General features: G+C 39.3%; 1 protein-coding gene across 4 annotated transcripts in view; it reads right to left on the bottom strand.

Annotated features, from left to right (window-relative positions):
• Positions 1-15,902, bottom strand: part of med12 (mediator complex subunit 12) — a 107,811-nt gene that overhangs the window by 50,436 nt on the left and 41,473 nt on the right. For all 4 annotated transcript variants that reach the window (XM_078412488.1, XM_078412485.1, XM_078412489.1 and 1 more), the window contains 9 exons: positions 15,556-15,785; positions 11,225-11,329; positions 8,888-9,058; positions 7,302-7,446; positions 5,356-5,474; positions 4,719-4,862; positions 3,814-3,977; positions 883-1,014; positions 85-312 (listed from right to left, as the gene is read on the bottom strand). In XM_078412488.1, coding sequence (XP_078268614.1) covers positions 85-312; positions 883-1,014; positions 3,814-3,977; positions 4,719-4,862; positions 5,356-5,474; positions 7,302-7,446; positions 8,888-9,058; positions 11,225-11,329; positions 15,556-15,785 — 1,438 coding nt within the window. The remainder of the gene's footprint in view (positions 1-84; positions 313-882; positions 1,015-3,813; positions 3,978-4,718; positions 4,863-5,355; positions 5,475-7,301; positions 7,447-8,887; positions 9,059-11,224; positions 11,330-15,555; positions 15,786-15,902) is intronic.

Genomic DNA, 15,902 nt, shown 5'->3' with positions numbered 1-15,902 from the left:
ACAATCGATTTTAGAGCAATTTTAAAACATGCTGGAGTTGACACCAAATTAGTCATCTAAGTGTAAAAACAGTCAGGCTCTTACCGATCAGGATCATGATGTCCCACACAGACATGCATAAGTGCATTGCAAACAAAACTGTAGCGATTGGCTGGATTGTCATTCAGGATTTTTCCAAGCATGGAATAGCTAAAGTTGTGTGCAGAAGGGTTTTCTATGGCATCGATCATGAACTCGGGTTCCCAGAGCATGTTGGAATCAGAAGGATCAATATTGCTGTAGATGGTATTCTTGACTTTGGAGCAGGCATCACTAAAAATAAGTTAATTGGCAGCAATTTTTAATTTAATCAAAACCTATTTCAAGATTTGTCAAAATCTTACAAGCAACATACCACAATCTAAAATTCATGCAAATAGATATCACCCAAGGTCTTTATTTCACAAACATAACTATTCCTTTGCTGGTGAGGCAGCTCATGTTTGCAGCACAACATGTTTGAATATTATACACACAATAAATAAGCATTTTTAAACCCTGAAGGAATTTAATGCATTAATTCCAAAATGTTTCCCATTACATTAAATGAGTGTGATAAGAGTGTAATTAATTTAATGTATTCAATTGATGCAATAGACTCGATGGCCCCTCTGACTTTTCTAGTCCAATGCAGCCCAAGGCTTTAAACAGATATTAGCATGCAATAACTCCAGAAATATCTAGGAGCTCACCAATCAATGTTCAAACATGAGTTCAAGGAAAATATCACCCCATCCACACATCCAAAATCCTTCTCCCAGTCTTTCCATCAAATTAATATCAAGCAATCTTTGGCAGTAATCTTCCCACATACTTGATCTGTAATACATTCATAATTCTTACCCAAAGAGCTCACCAAACTTGCTCTTTAAGTGACTGCAAGAGGTGTAGAGATCATAGAGGTAGGCAAGGATACAGCGCTCAGCAGAGGAGCAGTCTGCTGGGTTTACTCCATGTTTCACCACACCACACAAACTGAAAATAAAAACAAAACCACTTACAGCATTATTGTCATGGAAACATTTTCTTTGGAGATGAAATATCTAGCAGCTCAGAAAGTCTATTTATCTTTCATGCAGCAGGATGGTTCAAGAAATTGTGATACTTTTTGGCCAGTAATGATTTGGAACTTTATTTATGAGAATATCAGAATATTTTGATTTTTGTATTACATTTCCAGCAAAACATTTAAAAATTATTTCAAAAAATGCATCAGACAGTATCTCAACTCTTCACCTTTATTACCATAATCTTCACCTGAATATGGTAATTTAGTTTCTAAGCCATTCCACTCACAGCTGCGAAACGTTTTTAACTACTGTGTAAACCGATGCATAATTGGTATTAAACTACTTAAACCAATAGAAGTACATGTACCTTGAATAGAGGTACATGTACAATAGAAGTACATGTACCTATTTAGCACAATTACCTCTGTCATATGTCCCGCCCCCAGTACCAGCTTAGTTGGGTCCCCTGCTAAGTGCGAAGAATTCGCTATATTTTTCACCAGCAAAGTTGAGAACATTAGAATGAACATTTCCCCTCCCACCCGTGACCTAGCTGTCTCACTAGTCCAACCCGTCACTCTATCCTCCCTTGCCAAGCTTGTCTCCGCTATGAAACCTGCAACCTGCCCCCTTGATCCTGCCCCCACTGCCCTTCTGAAGGATGTCATTGCAATAGCCGGTCCCAGCATCCTCTCTATTATCAACAGTTCTCTGGCCACTGGCACTGTTCCAACCTGTTTCAAGCACGCGGTGGTCCAGCCCCTACTGAAAAAACCTAACCTAGACCCCACCTTGCCTAGCAACTACAGACCCATTTCCAAACTGCCATTCCTGTCAAAAGTCCTTGAAAATGCAATTCTAAACCAATTAGTGCCCTACCTACACCAAAACACCATCCTGGAAAGTTTCCAGTCAGGTTTCAGAGCCCACCACAGCACAGAGTCTGCCTTGTTGAAGGTACACAACGGCCTGCTTCTCGCCATCGACACCGGCGACTGTGCAATCCTGCTCCTTCTCGATCTCAGCGCAGCGTTCGATACAGTGGACCACACCATCCTTATTGACCGTCTCCGGTACGCGGTTGGCATTGATGGCACGGCCCTGAGCTGGTTCGTTTCCTACCTCAAAGATAGGAGTTTCGCCATCAACATAGGCAGTTATTCCTCTTCTCCAGCTAGCCTCTCCTGCGGAGTTCCACAAGGCTCCATCCTAGGCCTCATTCTCTTCTCTCTATACATGCTCCCCCTCGGCCAAATCATTCAAAGGCACGGCATTTCTTTCCACTGCTATGCCGATGACACTCAGCTTTACCTTCCCCTGAAACCCAACAACCAGTCAAATTTAAACAGCCTCTTACACTGCCTTGAGGATATAAAATGTTGGATGGCACAGAACTTCCTCCAATTAAACAAGAGCAAGTCTGAGGTCATCCTATTCGCCCCCCCGACTCCATCAAATCGATAACAGGCAGTCTTGGAAGCCTATCCTGCCTAATCAAACCGCATGTCAAAAACCTCGGCGTGATATTTGACTCTGCATTAAAGTTTGACAAGCAAGTCAACGCTGTGGTAAAAGCCAGCTTCTTCCAACTTCGTACCATAGCTAAAATCAAAGCTTTCCTCCAATTCGACGACACTGAAAAAATTATTCACGCTTTCATTTCCTCCCGCCTAGACTACTGCAACTCCCTATACACTGGGATCGGCCTATCATCCCTGTCCCGCCTGCAACTGGTCCAAAACGCCGCAGCAAGACTCCTGACGGGTACCCGTAAAAGGGACCGCATCACGCCGATTCTGGCCTCTCTCCACTGGCTCCCTGTACGGTACAGAATCAACTTCAAGCTACTCCTATTCACATATAAAGCCCTAAATGGACATTCCCCCCCCCCTACATCAAAAATCTTCTAACCCACCTCTCTAACTCCAGGTCCCTCAGGTCGGCCGACTTGGGGCTACTCACTATCCCGCGGTCTAGGCTTAAGCTCAGGGGTGACCGCGCTTTTGCGGTTGCATCTCATAGACTGTGGAACAACATCCCTCTCCCCATCAGAACTGCCCCCTCCATCGACTCCTTTAAGTCCAAGCTCAAAACCTATTTCTACTCCCTAGCGTTTGAGGCCCATTGAGGAGGCACTGTGAACTGTTTTGTATGTGCTGTTATGTTTGTGTGCTACTGTATGTTTCATTTTTTCCTTAGTACCTAATCAGATGTACAGCACTTTGGTCAACGTGGGTTGTTTTTAAATGTGCTATACAAATAAAATTGACTTGACTTGACTTGAAAGTAATTTACTGTTCTTTGATGTCTTCCAATCACACTTGCACCCCCATGCAAAACATTCAGACAGCAAAATACACAGAGATTCTGAAAATCACCTGAAGCCATATTCATATTCCCGAAAACCCTTTGTTCAGTGACTATACTTATTCCAATGTTAGAGGAATGTAATTGTATGTTCTAAAATTGTTATGCATTTTACATAGAACTTATGTTCTATGAATATGTTTTCTGGAGCAGTTCAAGATTAACTAAGAGAATTTAATATAAATTGCACCCAACCCAACATTTACAGTGCAAGACTCTCGTCGAAGAGATTACAGTGCAATATACCTTTCCCTCTACTTTTGATCCCTTCTAAAGGAAATATCCAATCCTCCAATTTGAAATGGTGTCTCCGATAAATTACTGACAAAGCATACCTTCATATATAAAACACTTAAAATTCTCTCAAAAATGTCCAGAAATAGTCAATACATCTCACCCCTCAAACACTTGTGCGGTCTGATCAGGATTGAGAATAAGGCATGAATGGTAGCGCCGCAGGACTGCCACAATGCACAAGCACAAACCCGTTGTGTAACTGCCAACTAGACTGGATGACTTCAGGAGTAACTCTGCCTCCACAACACTCAATTCGTTCAGCAACTGCAAAAAAGCAGTGAGAAGAAGCAAACATAAAATATGAATAACACCCGTGATACATCATAACTAAATAACATAGTGATCCCAATAGAATATTCAGATCTCTGGTGCAAATTACATGTGATGTGCACTCTATTGCTGTGACGTAACGTGCACTCTGTTACTTATTCTCTACAGCAGAAGGCTCTGGAGAAAAATATCTGCAGCAACTTCATTGGATATAAATATTATTTGATAGCTGCCACAGCATCTTAGTTGTGCCAAGTATATTCCCTAGTGTGGAATTAAAATATACAGAGCAAAGTTTCCTAATCTCAATTCAAAGCTGCGTAACTGATATGTTTCTATTGACCTCACAAGCTTTGAGGTACTGAAGGTGGGCTGGAGTTTTGGGGAATATCAGGTATAATGCCAATTCCATGTACTTATTCCAAGAATAAAATGATCAGAACATAATCAAGCTCCACTGCAATGATCTTCAGTGAAGAACAGCCTGTCAGCACTAACCAACTATGCTCATAAATGGGCAAGTGCATCAAGTAGCAGTGAACTGCTGATGCTCACAGAATTGTAAACAGTTACATTTAGCCCCTTCCAGAGAAGAAAAACAAAGAGGCAATAAAAAAAACAAGTTAATCCAGTTTCAGATATAAATAAATCATTCCAAAAATGTCAAGGAAATATTTGCTTTGATCATCACTATGTTAGTTCATGCCACATGAGACAGAGGAAACGGACTAGTACCTGAATAGCAAAATCTATTAATCCACTGATATTAAGGGAATATTCCATCAGATCGAAAATAAACTGAATGTGCTGAACAAGAGGCAGATGATAGGACATTCCCAAGGCAAAACTAGTGATCTGTTCTAACACATTCCGTGATACCTGTCACAATAGAACAAACAAGAATAGTTAATAAACAAAATTATTAACATGATCTCATGGAAAGATGTAACAAGAGCTACATGGCAAATGGCTTACTTCTATTTCCACTTTGATCTTTTCTTAATTTTGTTTAAAATAAATATTTTTTCTTACATTGATCATAATCAGTTTAAACAGCCAAAACAAATGAAACTATTATCGTGTAATTTTTTTTTCAGAAATTCAAAGCCAGTGACTCAAATGCCATCTAATTATGTTTGCATCAACAGAATGTTTTTTTTAAGATCAAGCAAACTCAGACCCCATGCTTCTAATGAAGGGCACAGTACAGTTCAGTGAAACAAGAAAAGATAAAGACTGCCCAATGATATTAGCCCAGGTAATACATGACACATCTTTAATACTTTTCTTACATCATTTTAAATTTCTCACAAATAGATGGAGCAAATCTGTTAATTTTTACAATTAATCTAAAGATGTCTCCAACCCTCACCTGAGAGGTAACTTGGTGCTGATCAAAATGTGAAAGATGCTGAAATTTGGCAAATATATCCTCAGCTGTAGGAAATGCTTCTGGTTTATTTTTCTTTCGCTTCTGTCCTTCCTCTCCACCTATACAATGATTTTCATTTAAATCAACTGTTGCACTGTAACTCGGTACACGTTACTATAAACTAAACTCAAACCATACATGATAATAACAACAGAAAAATGAAAAGACCATACATTCTCTCAAACTAACTCAAAACATTTACTTTTTTTTTGCTCTTTTTCAATAACTTTACATTTCCCAAGTGATACTATATCTCCCACTACATTGTCCACCTTGATCAGATTATATCCAGCAGGAAATTTTATGCAGCTATGCATCCTGCAAACACATTTGTCATCTATAATCCCAAAGAGTTGCATTTTAATTAATCACCTCATCTGTGGCAAGCAAAAAAAGTCTTATTTCGTGAATGAGCAGGTCAAATTGAATGGACGCAACGGAAAAAGACAAGACAGACCAGGTAACTTTCACAATCAGACAAAAATGCCAATTACTATAAATGATACTGTTTAGTCTTGGCAGCATGTTATATTGTGATGCACTGCACTTTCCATTTACAAAATTAAATATTATGCTTTCAATGCATACCAAATTACATTAAAATACTGTTTCTAGATAAAGTATTCACCTTATTCATTATTAAATATATAAATATTAAATGTTGAATAGTGACAATTAAAATTAATTGTGACGACTCGGGAGGATAATGGCAACAGAGTTAAACAACCTGATTGCTACGGGCATACCCAGATCTTTGTTTAATCAGGCACCTTAAGGATGGATGAGATCGATATAAAAATGAAAAATACTTGGATTAATGATGGTTTAAAAATCCAAAAACCATGACAAGAGTTAAAATGGTAACTTTGACTCAAATGCTATCTAATTATGTTTGCAGCAACAGAATGTTTTTGTTTTTTTTAAGATCAAGCAAACTCAGACCCCATGCTTCTAATGAAGGGCACAGCAAGGTTCAGTGAAGCAAAAAAAGATGAAGACTGCCCGACGATACTCGGGAAGTCAAAAGGGACTAACCAAAGTTTTATACGATTACAACATTATTCACTTTTTATTTCTTTGTAGTATACAATATTCTTGTCTCAGCAAAGAGTTTGGCAATTGGAGAAAGGACCCTACTCGTAAAAAAAAGTGCCTTATTTTCTACATCAGATTTAGAACACAATCAGTTCAAATCTCATATTTGAAGCTTTTGCATAAAATCTGTCAGCACTTCAATGTAGTATCATGATTGTTGAGTGTCAGAGATCTTAATTTTCATATATGATACGAAACTGATATGCCTGAATCTATGTGTTATGTGACAGATTGTTTGGCTTGTATCAAGCATGACCCTGAAGTTAGGAAAATGGCAAGTCACCACACGTAGTCATGGCGAAGCATAAATCACCACTATCATTCTTCACCTCACCATGTATTACAATTAAAAAGATAACATTATCAACTGGAGTGTGTGTGGGATTTCAAGTCTAACTTAAATTGTGTTATTAAGTTAACTATCCTTGGCTTTTTAACAGTAAGGAATGCATTTGGATCCCAAGGTTCTGGCTAATGAAGCAACTGATGTTCTCCAATGATTCCACCAGTGAACTGCACACATTATTGACCATCGTGGATTCCATTAAGTCCATTATGAATAAAACAAATGTATTGTCTCTCACAAAAAGCAGCCACCTTCAAGAAGTCAAATTCAACACCCATGAAATCAAGTTGTGATCTGATATATACAATACCAGGAATCAGGATCCCCAAAAAATCCATACGATCCTGCAAATACTGTCAAAACTGCTTGTGATAAATGTGAACATGAATCTAAGGAATTCACACATAAAACCTGCAACACTCAGCATCTCATGTGCTCTGCCTACCAGTCTCAGCAGTGCTCTTCTTGTTTAAAACCTTCAAGATGTCTTTGGTTATTTTTTTAATTACGTGCCGAGCTTCATCTCGTTGCTTGCCAACACCATATAAAACCACTAAGCGCTGATTGCATTCATGACTTGCAGATTCCTCCTGTTTTCAGAGGTGGAAGGACAAGGTAGGGAAAAAAGAACAAGAAAAATAAATAAAATACGTTGACACAATCTGCTTTGCTGAATCAACAGCCTAATTTTATACCCCATTAACAGATAATTAAATGAATATATTATAAACAATTATATTCCCAAATATATTTTCCCAAAATAGAAAAATCCCCATGTTTTGGGCAGTCATACACACCATGAACCCTAGTGGTGGTGCCCAAATTTGTTTTGCAAAAGACCCTCACAGCCAACAGGGCAATTAGATTTTTGTATCCTTAAATATGCATTCATTTGCCTGAGATAAGAAGGCCATACGTTAAAAGAAATTTAAAAATCGATACTATTCCAAGTTGATCCCTTAACTTATGATAAGAGTTTCCACACTTAGTGGATACCTTCTATAACCTTCAATTTAATCTATCTAGAGACCATTTACCAGGCAATAAAGACAGCTGACCGAAAAGACAGATTATGTACAATGTAATTTTATCAGCATTTAGAATCATTACTGTGGCTGGAAGATAAACAATATTATTTAGTAAAGGGCTAAAAAGTCAAATGAGATAAATATTATGCTGAAGGCTGAATGGATAAAGAACCAGTTGTATTATATAGCACCATTAACATAGCAAAATATCTGAAGGCAAGTCATAACACCATCATACAAAAATTGACTCGGTCAAATCACGAGGCATTACGGCATATTAAAAGTTTATTCAAAAGAGATGGACTACTAGTGTTTTTTAATAAAACTATAAGCAGTAAACATTTTGGGATTAAATTCCACAGCTCAGGTACTTAGATGCTGAAGTAACAAGTACCTTTGGTGGAGAAATTAAAATGGGGGATGGTGAAGAGATTGATTAGTAGGACTAGATGTTACAATCCCTAAGGTAATTAGAAGAGGTTAACTGACCTGATAACTTTGAGATTTTCTGATTGGTTTTATATGGTTCTAACCACTCACAGCTCAATCCTCTAACAACAGGCATTCCTGCATCCCTAATCTATTAGAAACCTTAGTATGCCAGGTTAGGTGAGGCACATTAGTTTTCAAAAATGTGCACAGATTATTTTCAAAGAAGGATCCAGAACTACACCCACAAAATAGGCATTATTTTACAATTATATAACTAACCGTATAAAAATGGATGAATTCCTGAACAGAAGCAAAGCTGTATAAAATAGAATTGCAGCAAAATGTTTAGCACTCGAACTCACCTGGCACCAAGAGTTTCTACGGAATATCTTAGGTAAGCATGTTCGATACAAGTGCCCCCCGTAACTGAATAAACTCTAGCAAGTTACAGCAGAGATTCTGGCATATCTGTCTATATCCTGTTCAATGGACTTTTAAACACTGGGTTTTACGAAAACTATTACAAATTGCTTCAAAATGTTCAACAAAAACAATTATTCTAGAACCTCACCTGAGGGATGGGGAAGTGTGTTGCATATTGTATGTGCCTGGATTGTTCATATGGTGAAGGAAACGCATCATTCAATTTTTCTTTCTGTAATAATTTCATGTCTTTTTCTGAGGCAGGTTTTTCTGGAGATGGGCTGGCTTTGGATTCACAGTGCATTGGTGGAGAAAACACCTATAAATTGAGGAGATCAAAAATAATCAATTCAATGAAAGCTTGAACAGATGTAGCACACAATCTATCTTATCTTATCTTATCTTATATATTACTAAACCTCTCTGTACGAATGTTTGTGTGTATGTGTTTGACCACAGCATAACTTTTATGGTTCGCACAGCCAAAACAGTACACCATAGCACCACAGTTTTTGACGACACCTTACTCACCATTATCCTGCCCATAATATGTAACAACTCTCATTCAAATTGAAGCTACATTTTTAAACTTAGAGATATTAAACTTTGAGAATTCACTTCATAACCCATTTCGTCAGACGCCTCAGCGTGTGACGTCACAATGCCCCACCTTCCACTTCATTTGCTCTTCACTCGCCAAAACAAGATGGCCACCGGCAGCGCTGCCGCCGCCCGCGCTCAGTCCTTCCCTCTCCCCTCGCCTGGCCCCGACCTCAGTCCTTCCCTCACCTCTCCCCTCGCCTCTCGCCCGTCCTCAGTCCTCGCCTCTCCTCAGTCCTTCCCTCTCCCCTTGCCTCTCGCCTGGCCCCAGTCGTTCCCTCACCCTTCTTCCCTCGCCCGTCCCGCCCCGGTAGAGACTCGCACGTCGGCAGTCAGCGTTCAATGTACGGGCACTGGTAAGTGCTTTTCGCAGCCAATGGCTCCACGGAGGGGAGTGGGCGTGGCGGCCAAGTGGGTGGAGGGGACGGTGGGGGTGGGGGCAGGAGGGGGAGAGTGCAGGTGGGGCGAGGAGGGGGAGAGAGGGGTGGGGGGAGGGGGGAGAGGAGAGTGGGTGGTGGGGGGAACAGTAGGGGTGGGGGGGAAGGGGGGCAGGAGAGAGTGGGGTGGGGGCAGGGGGGAGGAGGGGGTGGGGCAGGGGGGAGGAGGGGGTGGGGAGGAGTGGAAAGTGGGGGTGGAGGAGGGAGGGGAAAGTGGGGGTGGGGGAGGGGGAGGGAGGGAGGTGGTGGTCGGGGGAGGGGGAGTAGGGCTCACTCAGTGACGACACCCTCTCCCTTCCCTGTCCCCCCTCTACGAGGAATGGGCCCAACGGGTCCACTTGGTCCAGTATGTTATATAATTGAATTCCAACTTCAAGAACTGTCCTTCCTTTATCTTACTCCCCTCCTCCCCACATCACACTCGCCAAAATGCCTCCCAAAACTCATCCATAATTCTCGATTCTTATTGTTTTCTGGTGACTCCTACCTATCAGTGATATTCTCACTGTCAAAATCATTGTTTAAACTCCTACATGAAGAATACATACCTGAATTAAATAGTTGAGATTAGTGACAGCATGGGATAGAAGGAAATATTTGCAAAGGAAGAGGAGCTCAAAAAAATATATGGATAGAAATAGGGGATATTGACATTTCTAATCGGGTAGCTGAGCTCGGTTTCAACATCAGTATCCACCAATCTCTGTCAACAGAATCAATACAAATAACAATTGTGCTGCCGCAGGAAAGATCAGAAATCAAATTTCAATGCAGTATATTTATATGTACTAAAAAGGTTTCACTAAACTGCCTGAGAATCTAGTTTTATCATTGCTGATTATTGATCCATTTGTGCAAGATTTCATGAAAAAATTGATTGATTTTCCCTGAATACAAACCTGCAGCTATATGTCACTATCACTCTGTAATCACATTACTACATCTGCCTAGCAGTGAAGCACACTCCAGCCATTGGCCATCTCACGCAGTAGCTTTAACTTTATGTTCAAGTTCAAACAGTTGTACCTGCTTTTATGTAGGAGACAGTACGGATATTGTCAAATACACAGCACCAGACAGAGCTCATAATACTTTTACATCAATATAGAATAATTAATCTCTATTGCTGCGCATTTTCATAAAACATTGATAGAGTTTGTAAATTCTATGCTATCCTTCAATAATTAAATGATCATTCAATAATTAAATGATTATATGTAATTAAACAATTAAACTGTCATGAATGGCAGTATATTATAAACTGAAGAATAAATGCACCAAGAAACAACTTTTTTTTTAAACAAGGAACAAAATAAATGAATTACACTAGCATAGAATCCATAATCATGCATTTCCCAAACAAGGACGGGAGGCAAGAAGAATAAAACAAGGAAAATAGTGAATAATATAAAATTACGTGGGAAAAGCTAGTAATAAAATTAACTTACAGTAAAATCAGCACTAAAATCATTTTTAAAGTCATTCTTTTCCACATCTTCAAAAATAGCACTTGAGTTGTGATCTATGTCAATACTTTCTGGTAAGCCTGTATCCTGAAAGAAAACACATTTACAGTTAATATCAGAATGACCCAGATTTTCTAAATCTGCAGCACAAGATACTGCAACGGCATTTGCAATTACATCTGATCTGTTATTGTGCCCATTGATTCATCAATGAAAGTGTTCTGTAAATGCACCAAGGTCAAATACTTTCCTTGTCTGGCCACCAATTCACATCAGCCAAAGCTGGCTGATCTGGCACAGTCCTATTCAATTGAATTCGGCCAATCTCAATTAAGAAAAGATCTATGTGTTTATTTATAACAGGAGGGCGGCACGAAGGCACAGAGGTAGAGTTGCTGCCTTACAGTACTGGAGACCCGGGTTTGATCCCGACTATGGCACCCAGAGTTTGTATGTTCTCCCCGTGCCCTTCGTGGGTTTTCTCCAAGATCATCAGTTTCCTCCCATACTCCAAAGATGTACAGGTTTGTAGGTTAATTGGTTTAGTATAAATGTAAATTGTCCCTAGTGCATGTAGAATAGTGTTAATGTGTGGGATCGCTGGTCGGCGCAGACTCGGTGGGCTGAAGAGCCTGTTTCCACGTTGTATCTCTGAATTAAACTAAATAGTTTATTTATTTTTGAACTTTACATTAATTAGCATCAATGTTTTAATACATGTCAATTGTGTGATGAAATTTGATTTTTATTGAAAAATGCTTCTGATCATCTACAGACTCAGTACCATGTCTTGGGCGGTAATCTGATGTACTGGTCGAAGGCTGCAGTGAAGTACTGAGAGGCGATTCCCGAATTGAAGGAAGTGATCCACATTGGCTGCAGACTCATTGTGGACATTGATTGCTGGAAGCAGTGTAGTGCAATAGAGGCAGGTTGGCGACTTACAGTGCCCTCCATAATGTTTGGGACAAAGACCCATCATTTATTTATTTGCCTCTGTACTACACAATTTGAGATTTGCAATAGAGAAAAAAAAATCACACATGGTTAAAGTGCACATTGTCAGATTTTAATAAAGGCCATTTTTATACATTTTGGTTTCACCATGTAGAAATTACAGCGGTGTTTATACATAGTCCCCCTATTTGAGGGCACCATAATGTTTCGGACACATCGCTTCACAGGTGTTTGTAATTGGTCAGGTGTGTTTAATTGCCTCCTTAATGCAGGTATAAGAGAGCTCTCAGCACCTAGTCTTTCCTCCAATCTTTCCATCACCTTTGGAATCTTTTATTGCTGTTTATCAACATGATGACCAAAGTTGTGTCAATGAAAGTCAAAGATGCCATTATGAGACTGAGAAACAAGAATAAAACTGTTAGAGATATCAGCCAAACCTTAGGCTTACCAAAATCAACTGTTTGGAACATTAAGAAGAAAGAGAGCTTACAAATCACAAAGGGACAGGCAGGCCAAGAAAGACCTCCACAACTGATGACAGAACAATTCTCTTTATAATCAAGAAAAATCCCCAAACACCTATCCGACAGATCAGAAACACTCTTCAGGAGTCAGGTGTGGATTTGTCAATGACCACTGTCCGCAGAAGACTTCATGAACAGAAATACAGAGGCTACACTGTAAGATGCAAACCACTGGTTAGCTGCAAACATAGGATGGCCAGGTTACAGTTTGCCAAGAAGTACTTAAAAGAGCAACCACAGTTCTGGAAAAAGCTCTTGTGGACAGATGAGATGAAGATTGACATATCAAAGTGATGGCAAAAGCAAAGTATGGAGGAGAAAAGGAACTGCCCAAGATCCAAAGCATACCACCTCATCTGTGAAACAGTGGTGGGGGTGTTATGGCCTGGGCATGTATGGCTGCTGAAGGTACTGATTCACTTAGCTTCATTGATGATACAACTGCTGATGGTAGTAGCATAATGAATTCTGAAGTGTATAGACACATCCTATCTGCTGAAGTTCAAACAAATGCCTCAAAACTCATTGGCCGACAGTTCATTCTACAGCAAGTCAATGATCCCAAACATGCTGCTAAAGCAACAAAGTTTTTCAAAGCTAAAAAATGGTAAATTCTTGAATGGCCAAGTCAATCACCGGATCTGAACCTAAATGAGCAGGCCTTTTATATGCTGAAGAGAAACCTGAAGGGGACTAGCCACCAAAACAAGCATAAGCTAAAGATGGCTGCAATACAGGCCTGGCAGAGAATCACCTGAGAAGACACCCAGCAACTGGTGATGTCCATGAATTGCAGACTTCAAGCAGTAATTGCATGCAAAGGATATGCACCAAAATACTAAACATTACTACTTTCATTTACATGACATTGCTGCGTCCCAAAACATTATGGTGCCCTGAAATGGGGGGTACTATGTATAAACACTGTTGTAATTTCTACATGGTGAAACTAAAATGTAATGGCCTTTATTAAAATCTGACAATGTGCACTTTAGCCACGTGTGAATTTTTTCCTGTTACAAATCTCAAATTATGGAGTACAGAGACAAATAAATAAATGATGGGTCTTTGTCCCAAAGATTATGGAGGGCACTGTATCTTCCAGTTGAAGACACAAGATTGCAGATGCTGGAATCTGGAGAAAAAAAACATTTGAGGAGCTGAGTGAGCTCAGCAGCACCTGTAGGAGGAAAGGTCGGCATTTCAGGTTAAGACCCTGAATTAGGACTGCAAACGAAGAGGGAAGAGAGCCGGTATAAAGGGAGGAGGGGTAAAATGGACCCAGTAGATGATATTCACCACAAACAGCCAAGGAAGTTTTAAGCAGCATCATAAACCAATTACTTTCCCAATGGCTATGACTTAATCGATCATGTGATTAAAGAAAATCCTTAAATTTTGCTATCTCCAATGATCATTTACCACCCTCCCCTTGTTTAACAATGGAACTGCACGCTGTGTTCCACAAGGCAAAGCAAGTACAAGTCCAACTGAGTGCAGGCAGGGGTCAAGCCATTGGAGTAATCCACGATTCAATCTCCCTTACTACAAATTTTACCTCATATCATACTTAAAACACTTTGGCCACATAACAACTCCTCTTGGTTTCATCCATTGCTGCACCAAGAAAAATAAAGGGCAAAAGCAATAAAAAAAAATTATGAGAATGACTAAAATTGAGACCAAGTATCAAATGTCAGTGGCGGGAGCATTATCAACTGCACCAAGCTTAGAGTCACATGAAAAGTAGGAACATTTTTTTTTAAATCAAATAATTTTTTTAATTTAACATTTATAAGGATCAAAATTCAAATAAAAGCATCAGTTTTACCAGGATGGGAAGGATACAATGCTTGTGATATAAAAACATCTGCAGCATTACAACATAATAACAACCATAAAGTTGAAATTATCTTGTTGAAAATGCAGCATTACTATTTATGGCAGAAATATGATATTCTTTGAAGCAAGCAAGGTAATAACACTAAATATTGCTCAAAATTTTATTGCTGCACTAGGACTGCAGAAGCAACCCAGATCAGTACAATCACTCACATTACCAACTATTAATCATGAAAAAATATAAAGCTATTTATATGATGGACACATTGAAAGAAATAGAAAAGGTGCCTTTGGTATGACAGGCCTACCAGGAAATAATGGGCATATCAGAAAATATATTTTACATTTTACAAACAGGTTATAAATTTCCATCTGCTCTGTTCCAGCTCCAAATTACCATTACAGTTTACCACTGTTTGGGGAAGACATTAACATCTCAGTACAGTTCAATTTTGAGCAAACTGACAGGAAGAATTCTGGAAAAAAAAATGTTTAGTCACGGGAAAGGTGCACGATCAGCCACGTGCGTATGCAGAGATTAAAAAATATAATCAATTAATCAAACAGGCATTTTCAAATGCAATCTTTGTTTGTCTGGATTTGTCCAACAGGCCTCTATTTCAAAGTTTAAAAGGTGTTTTTAAAAATGGTAAACCAGCAAATTATCAGGTGGCATCACATCCAGATTTTGAATTAAATTTAAGATTTAAAATGATGGCATGAAATGAAGATTGACGGAAATAAGGAATTCTTTAATTTCTTTAAAAGAACGGTTGAAAGATGAGATAAGAGCATTGACCCTACTTGCAATATGAATTAAGATCTGCTTCTGTAGATACAAACTATTGATTGTAACAGGAATGCTTGAAATAGACAAATTTGAGGGATGGGAGGTAGGTATTTAGTGAGTGTACTATGGTTACCCAAAGGAAAGCACAATGTTGAAGACAGTGGAATTTCCCAAACTATTCCTGGTTTCTCTTTTACCTCAAGTTTCACACTATTATTTCCTTCCTGTTCTTTTCGATCCTGCTCTTCCATGGCATCGTCAACAGGTGAGCGTGGTCTGGGTGCATGCTGCTCTGATGACAGATCTCCTCGGGATATCAGTGTGCACATATAGACGTTGTGTGAGAAAACATCATGGCGAATCAGCTCACAGAACAGGAGGACCAAGTTGGCAAATTCAGCCTTTTCACTTTCGCTACTTGGATCAGCTGAAAGATAATTACGGAAAAGTCAATGGCAGTCAAACAAATTACTAATCTGAGTCCTAACCAGGCATGCCCAAATTACACCTTTTGAAATGTATGCACCTTTCCGATTTATGGAGA

Source organism: Rhinoraja longicauda, chromosome 15 (assembly GCF_053455715.1).
Source record: "Rhinoraja longicauda isolate Sanriku21f chromosome 15, sRhiLon1.1, whole genome shotgun sequence".
Taxonomy (NCBI): Eukaryota; Metazoa; Chordata; class Chondrichthyes; order Rajiformes; family Arhynchobatidae; genus Rhinoraja; species Rhinoraja longicauda.
Note: the sequence above shows the minus strand (reverse complement) of the source record. Positions and strands in the feature narration are given on the sequence as shown.